Here is an 8,416-nt window from a genome sequence, read left to right on the forward strand (position 1 = left end):
GGAGATTCAAGACAATCCTACTCCAAAACCTTTTTATCTTATTAAATGATGAGACAAATATCCCTACATCTTATTATTATAATTTTCTTTAAGACTTGTTAGTACTTTCTTTGGCCAGTGTCTCATAAAGACAAAAAATCTTAGTATGAAAATGAACCCATATGAAAGAATAAAATTCTAAAAATATAAAAAAAAAATAGTTTGGATGATCTTAAGTTCTCTCTAGGATATCTAAAAAGACATTTTGTAGAATTTTTAGTGAAAGAAAATATATAAAAAGGAATCATACCTGAGAAAAATATATATTTTTTTCTATCACATTGATGACTTTTTAGTATAATTTATTATTATTAGTCTTTGAATAATATTATTGATTTAGAGTTTTTCTCCACATTCTCCCAATGCTAATTATATTTAAATTATATATATGTGTGTGTATATATATGTATTATATTCCTTCGCTGGAGTTATATGGCATCAAGCGGTGCTAAAAGCATCTTTGTCATTACCAACCTCACACCCACTTCGTGTTTCTGCTTTGTAGGACAGAATTATATCCGACATGAAACCCCTCCATGGACATTCCATGTGACAAGTCCTTGGCCTATCATCATGGTTCCTACCTGTGAAACTTGATACCGATGCATCGAGGCCATCCCATGCAATCATTAATTTACGATCCATTATTGCACAACACATGCATTTGGCATCCCTTCTGTTCATCAATCAGGGAGGAGAGAGCGGAGAGCGTGACTTGAGATGATTAAGGAATCAGAAAGAACTCTCTCTCTCTCTCTCTCTCTCTCTCTCTCTCTCTCTCTCTCTCTCTTTTTAGAGCAATGGCAGTAATAATCATCCTTGTATAATGCATGTCAGTATCTTAGCCTAGTCAGGGGTTACATAATGTATTAGGTGACAAAAGAAAAATCACATCATTAGCCTCTATTATTGTTGTTCCTGACGTGTCTATCTAATTCATTCAAATGAGAGACGAAAAGGATGTGGCAAACACAAGGCGTACGTATATGGATCGATGTTGTCAATGAGTTCTTCGGATGCACGCCAGTAATCACATACCACAAGCCAATGAGATGTTAGTAGCATCGAGTAGCACACCACATGTCACGTGCACTGACATACGAAGCCATAAACTATGGGCAATAATGCACCAATTTCCCAGACATCAAGGATGAAACACCAGGAAGAATGTTGGTGACTCACAACAATAGCATCAGTGGAGACCACGGTCGAGTATTCTGCATCTTTGAATTGAATCTGCTGAGAGAGAGAGAGAGAGAGAGAGAGAGAGAGAGAGGTGCACAGTTGAGGTGGAGGCCTGTCTCCCGTGGAGACATGAATCATTCAAGCAGCAGAGACGACAAGGGAGAGGGATAAGGTAAGGGAAGGGAGGCACCAAACACTCGTCTTGGCTTCCCACATGGCCACATGCACCAACCAGTCCTTGTGACAGTCGAAGAATCCATGCCACCATGCTATCCCTGCAAAGCTCCACCAATCTGACTCGCACCTCACATGCAACTGCAACAACATAGATATGACAACTCACACACACACACACGCTAGAAGCTCATTCAAATTTAACCTAATTTTTTTCGTAATCGATTAAGACGAATCTTACCAATAAAACCTCTCCGAAGCTTTAAGTCAATCCATAAGTCAGAATAAGTCGGACTTAAAATACTTAGTGTCTTGAGATATACTTGCATATCTTTTGTTAAAGCAAACAATTGGGACCATTATAATAATAAGATGATATAATCGTTCTCTACATGGCATGAGACTGTGTGACGATGCTGAGGTGACAATAGATGATCAACTAGATGGTTTTATTATATCAACTAGGTGGCTCCAATGTGTCAACCATGTCAAGTTGATATATTCCCCGTCTAGAGTCAATATGTCGATCGAGCAAAGCTTGTTGATTAATCACACGGAGCTGATGTGTCCTCCATATGGAGTAAACGTATCGACCAAATGGAATCGAGTTATCTTATTTTTCACACATATATATATATATATATATATATATATATATATATATATATGTCATATTTATATTTTAAAAAATAATAAAAAGGTTGAACATAAATTGATGTGAATGGCATTTGTGTGAAAACGACACAATATAGACATATTACCTAGCGAAAATACAACGCCAACGTAGGATGACCATTGATATCCTGTGGCCTCAGATTTCTTAACCTTACTCGTTTCGCCCACCTACATTTGCATGCCTAGTTGAGGACATGGCTTCCATCAAGTTGTACTTTTTTTTTCTTTCAAACAACTATGCATGATCAACCAAAATAAATTAGATTAAAATTCTCATTAATTAATTTTTACACCCCTTTGGTCACCGTAAGCAATCGGAACGAGTTTTTCAATTAAAGTGAGAATATCCAAAATATAATTGGTAAAACCCTCCTAAGTCATATATATATATATATATATATATATATATATATATATATATATATATATAATAAAGTTAAAATAATCAATCCTTCTGAGGAGATTTGGTCAGATTGGAAGATGGTCTGATAGTTAAAAGTTGATCATTATTATTTTTTAATGTTATCTCAATTTTGACTATTTATTTCTCTATTTCTCTCTCTCATTTTTATTCTACAATTGAAACTTTGTATCTTGTGAGGTGTCTGACTCGATAAAGGTCGCAATCGCTTTGGAAACATTATTGTCGCTAGTTTTTTATTCTTTTGAACTAAGTAGAAACAATGCCAAACACTATAACTACTCGGTCAAAGAGTTTTATCTTTCGCTTATGATAGCTACCATGCTTCTTCGCTAAACCATAAATGACATGGCTCATCGACCTTCCGATTTTAAGAAAATTATATATATTTTTTCTTGATCTCATACTAATTCTCATATTTTCTTAATTTGTAAACCAAGTTTTAACCTTCAATCAAATTGCTTTTTTTCGAAAAAACAAAAACAAACACACACACTAATCAATCGGATGTGACTGTGGTCGGGTCTCTTAAAGACATGCCAAACCATAGCAGTGTCTTCTGAACTGACCGAAGAAACCGAGTTGAGTTATAAGCTTAGTAGCCCCGACGGTATCTGACTGATTCGTATCTCCGCGTGTCAGCATAACATTGGAGCGAACTATGATTCCCATCTCAATAATGCAATACAATGATTGAAGCAACAATGACATCACAGTACTCTCGGCATGATGAAGATAAATCCAAACCGTCAATCCAAAGGGTGGCAACAAATCAAAATAATGTGAGCTCTCCGACAACCCTGCGACCAATCGGAAAAGCCGACGCAGGATAAGCCGACGGAACTGTGGAAGCGTGAACTCATCGATGATAATGAGGCTGCGACGCCGATGACGTGTAAAGGGTGGATGTGGCCCGTGGAGCCACCGATTACCTTGTGCGAGCGGGGAACACGTCTACGCTGGCGTGGATAAGCCTCGCTGGATTTCCTGTGGCCAGCTGAAGTGATCTGATCTCATGTGTCCTCCCTCCGATGGGACCCCCGTCGTTTCTCGAACCGACTCGTCGGCTTTTTTGTCCGCATCAATTATTGAGATTGCTGGGCCCCCCCGTGTTTCAAAGGAGTCTTGCTGCCGACGGACATTGAACGTCGCATACACTCGGTGATTCTGACGGTTCCATTTCGATTATTATTAGAATATGTAATCAGAATTGAAATATAATAAGAAGATTCGAATTCTTTGCACCAATAATTCGGTTTCTCAGAGTGACCAAATTCTTAGATCGCAACATGATGTGTCATTCAACGTGGTTACGGGTCGTTTCTCCACAGAACACATGTACTTGCATGTCAATTATTTGCATCAATAATTCGCATCAACCTCCATCAGTACAACAAATTATTGTGACAGGTCAATTGCTATGTACTGTTCCAATAGCCCACCATGTCTTCCAAACGCAATCTTTCTTCGGTTTTTCTCTGTTAAATATTGTAAACGCTATCCAATGAACTTATGAGCTTTCTCGTGAGGACGGGGACGATTGGGGGGTTCGTGCTGACTCGACCTTCTTGTCTTCTTGTGCTGACTCGACATTCGTTGCACTTACCTGATTGATTTCGTTGCGTGTCCGTCCATCAAAACCCAATTCGAGCTTGATCCAATTCACAGATCGAATACCCAATCCAAGCCCATGAAGGCCCATGAATCGACGTAATTACAGAATTGATTTGGGACATATTTATTATTCATTAGGAATTATTATTACTATGTATCTGATGGCACTTTTACCCGTGGCGGACTGTCACCCGCTCGTTTACCCTTGACGCAATTGAAGCCTTTGCGTCGAACGACGCGGGCCCCACCAGCAGACGGCTGTAGAAAACGTACCGAACTGCCGATCGCTTTCCCGACGGAGGACTTCCATCCGGCGATGGGAAGCCACCAGGAAAGAGAGGAGAACGGAGGGGCGGCGGCGGAGGGGCAAGAGATCTCGGCGGCAGGATCCATCCATGGCTTCGAGTCCCTCCATCGCCTCCTCGAGGCGAATCTGAAGCCCCCGATCTTCCAGGTTTCGCTCTTCCTCTCCTCCCTACTGATTAGTTGCCGATGATTCTTGGATGCGGCACCGATACGGGAAGGCACGTTATCTGTGGATCTGCCCTCGCCGTTCTTAAAGCGATTCGTGAAGTTATATGTTTGCGAAAAAGGAAAAAGAAAAAGGAGAACTCGATGCTTATGATTGCTGGGCTCTGCTTGTTTGTCTATCAAAAAGAGAATATGATCTTTACTTTTTCTTCGGTGAAGTCATGAGAGAATTGATCGGTTTTAACATGTGATGCACTTGTTGCAATTGCGTTACAGGAAGTGAGCCGCTTGCTGCTGGGACTGAACTGTGGGCGCCCTCTCCAGCGGATTTCTTTGCCCATGGCTGCGACCACTCTATCTGAAGCACATAATTTTGATTTGCAGGTACGATTGTTCTCCGTGGCCTTAGTTAATTTATCTTTTGCTTGGGTTTTTGTTACTAAAATCTGAACCTTTATTACTAATTTCTTGACTTTCATTAAATATTTAAATACATACCTTTTTTCTGGATATTTTCTGCAAAATCCGGTTAGTCCAAACTCATAAAGCAAGAAAGAACTACTGCACACATAGTCAACCTTTCTGCTTCGAGAAAGACTTGAAGTATGTAGGAGAGAATCTTTATTGCTAATTTCTTGACTTTCATTAAATATTTAAATTCATATCTTTTTTCTGGAAATTTTCTACAAAATCTGGTTAGTCCAAAATCATAAAACAAGAACCAACTGCTGCACATGTAGTCAATCTTTCTGGTTCGTGAAGTTGTATGGGAATGATACCGATGATGACTAGAACCTTCACCTGCAATAAAAAGTTAATTGTGATTTGGGATAAGCTTGTCAGCTTGACCATAGTTAATAAGAGTGCCATCCCAACACAGTTTCCTGTAACCCCTTTTTCTTCTTGTTGTTTCCCTTAGATATCTATGGCTTGTTGAATTCAGGACATGCAACATTGACTCGTTGGTTTTTTTAATTTTGACTACATGATATCTTCTTTTAGATTTTGTTTGAAGCCTCTGGATCTCCTTGGGTTGCATTAAGTTGTCAGATTGCAAGATAACTTGCAATTGCCAAATTTTGTATAGCATCTATTCTGCTATTCAACCAAGAGGGTAATATGCAAAGGGATGAACGAAGTTATAATGTACGAAGAAGCTTATTTCTGGCATTGACAGTAACCATGAAGTACACATTTTGTACTTATGAACTGATGCTACAGAGTGTTTTGTGGCACGTACAAGGGTCATATATTGAAAATATACCAAGTTTTCATTCTTACTCCACAGTCCACACTAGTGGTGCAATATATTATATTTCTAGTTATTACTTGGTCAAGAATGCACAGACAGTGGATTGGCATAGTCAAGAAAATTTAAGCAATGTTAACTATTCATTTGGTGTTATGCTGTCTGCTATAAGGTGTAATGGTCTGTTTGGTTCCCATTTTATTGGCTCTTAATTCTTTGAGTGCTTCAGGCAAGTACCCTGGACATTAGACTATCAAATTTGTCAATTGTATTGTATATCATCGTAAGCAGCCTCATGGTCTGATTCTTTTTGTGCATTGTTATTCGCAGGCTTTTTGCTTCCATGCTGATGCAGAGTATTTGAGGCAACCACAAATTGTACGTGTTGGCCTCATCCAGAATTCTATCGCTCTTCCAACTACTGCACACATTGCAGACCAAAAGAATGCTCTCATGCAAAAGGTGAAACCCATGATTGATGCAGCTGGAGCATCTGATGTCAATATATTATGCTTACAAGTAAGTTTTTTGTGCAGAAACTGATTGGATTAACTTTGGCATATTTAAGATAGAGGCTGTTTCATAAAATTAGACCACATATTGTTATGTACCTAGTTATTCTCATAACATCCTTTAGTAATGCTAACAATTTCTTTTAGTTAACCTCTAATCTAAAAAACAATCTATGGTCCTCCTCTTGTTTTGGATTCCATGTTTGGACGTTGTTTACACTAGGCTACTTATTTTTCTTGATCATGTTGTAATGTTATCCTTTCTTTAAGTTTGTGATTCATTTGACTAAATCTCTGACTTTTTTTCTGATTTTTCCTGTTGTTCATGCCAAATAATGTTTTTCTCTCGCTGCCATTCATTTTGAATGCTTGTCCTTTAAGTGCAGGAGGCTTGGATGATGCCATTTGCTTTCTGTACTAGGGAGAAGAAATGGTGTGAATTTGCAGAGCCTGTTAATGGAGAATCGACTCAGTTTCTCCAAAAACTTGCGAGGAAATATAATATGGTCATCGTGAATCCTATTCTTGAAAGGGATGTAAACCACGGGGAAACCATTTGGAACACTGCTATTGTAATTGGAAACCATGGCAATATCATTGGCATTCATAGAAAGGTTGGTTTCTTTGCTGCCATTAACATTGTTTATACTGTCAATTATATTCCTTTGTGCATTCTTATTATAGAAATATCACATATTTTTAATTTTTTTAATCAGAATCACATTCCTAGAGTTGGGGATTTTAACGAGAGCACGTATTATATGGAAGGAAACACTGGGCACCCTGTGTTTGAAACAGCTTATGGAAAGATTGCAATAAACATCTGTTACGGAAGGCACCATCCCTTAAATTGGTTAGCTTTTGGGCTTAATGGAGCTGAGATTGTCTTCAACCCTTCTGCAACTGTTGGGGAACTCAGTGAACCAATGTGGCCTATTGAGGTAGTTCCGAATATTTATTATTTTCTTGCTTTTTTGGTCTTGAATGTCTCTCATGATTCAACCACACTACAATTATGTTGCAGGCTCGGAATGCTGCCATCGCAAATAGTTATTTTGTTGGGTCAATTAATCGTGTTGGTACTGAAATATTTCCTAATGCATTCACTTCTGGTGATGGGAAGCCTGAACATTCGGATTTTGGTCATTTCTATGGTTCTAGCCATTTTTCAGCACCAGATGCTTCTTGCACCCCATCCCTTTCACGCTACAGAGATGGATTAATGGTTTCAGACATGGATCTGAACCTGTGCAGACAGTTAAAAGACAAATGGGGTTTCCGCATGACTGCACGATATGAACTATATGCTGAAATGCTTTCTAAGTACCTAAAGCCTGATTTCACTCCACAGGTCATCGTTGATCCCATGTTGCAGAAGAGAAAATAAATTTGACAAAAGAAATGGTAATCTGGCAGATTGTCTAAAATTTCATATATTGTCAATTTTACAGTTATTGCAACGAATTGATTTTTTTTTTCTTTTATGTAGATTTGGCTGCTTCAGAACAGTTATTCCTGCTGTTTCATTGATCAGGAAGGCTAAAGCAGATATCAAGTGGCACGGAAAATAAACATCGGCACTGAGGCTAGCGATCGGTGGCAAGGGCATTCATATTGTTCTTTGATGATGCCTAGTAAAGTGTAAACCGGAAACAATGTAAGTGGTTCATCTCCCAACCAAGGTGCTTGCAAGAGGACTTTGACTAACTTGAGTAATCACGAGTCATCTTACACATGCATGTGTTGTTCATCCAAATAAGTTATTCAAAGTATACGTTTAGAACTACATTATAATGAAAAAAATAAAATTGCATTGGCTTAGCAGTTCAGAGATTGGACAAGTGAGGTAGAAATTGAATGTTCAATCGCCTGATTGATATGCTTTGGAGCACCAAAGATTTGGGAATTTGACAGGAAATAGCCTTTCGAAACTGGGTGATACAGCTTGTGCTTGTGGCTTTAGCGGTTGCCTACGGGAGACCTGTTTCCTGAGACTATGACTTCCAAGGGCAAAGGCCTAGATCATTGAATAGATGTCAGTATCGCACTAATGTTTATGTCGAGAGTCCATATGAA

General features: G+C 38.7%; 1 protein-coding gene across 2 annotated transcripts; it reads left to right on the forward strand.

Annotated features, from left to right (window-relative positions):
- The first annotated feature begins 4,352 nt into the window (after positions 1–4,352).
- On the forward strand, positions 4,353–8,169 carry LOC135653094 (beta-ureidopropionase-like). Of its 2 annotated transcripts, none has more exons than XM_065174580.1 (7): positions 4,353–4,562; positions 4,856–4,963; positions 6,159–6,347; positions 6,727–6,954; positions 7,057–7,281; positions 7,365–7,744; positions 7,875–8,169. In XM_065174580.1, the coding sequence occupies exons 1-6, from the start codon at positions 4,425–4,427 to the stop codon at positions 7,725–7,727; spliced, it is 1,251 nt and encodes a 416-aa protein (XP_065030652.1). In that variant the 5' UTR covers positions 4,353–4,424; the 3' UTR covers positions 7,728–7,744; positions 7,875–8,169. The 2 variants fall into 2 exon arrangements, with proteins under 2 accessions (XP_065030652.1, XP_065030651.1); XM_065174579.1 differs by having other exon boundaries at positions 4,354–4,562; positions 7,830–8,169.
- Positions 8,170–8,416: the final 247 nt, after the last annotated feature.

Source organism: Musa acuminata, chromosome BXJ3-11, assembly GCF_036884655.1.
Source record: "Musa acuminata AAA Group cultivar baxijiao chromosome BXJ3-11, Cavendish_Baxijiao_AAA, whole genome shotgun sequence".
NCBI classification, from domain to species: domain Eukaryota; kingdom Viridiplantae; phylum Streptophyta; class Magnoliopsida; order Zingiberales; family Musaceae; genus Musa; species Musa acuminata.

What these genes read in the sequence shown, in the direction of transcription:
- LOC135653094 (XM_065174580.1), top strand. Translation starts at nt 4,425, where the DNA reads ATGGGAAGCCACCAGGAAAGAGAGGAGAACGGAGGGGCGGCGGCGGAG. An exon ending in TCAATATATTATGCTTACAA is followed by an intron (nt 6,348 to 6,726) that starts GTAAGTTTTTTG and finishes CTTTAAGTGCAG; the next exon opens with GAGGCTTGGATGATGCCATT. An exon ending in AACCAATGTGGCCTATTGAG is followed by an intron (nt 7,282 to 7,364) that starts GTAGTTCCGAAT and finishes ATTATGTTGCAG; the next exon opens with GCTCGGAATGCTGCCATCGC.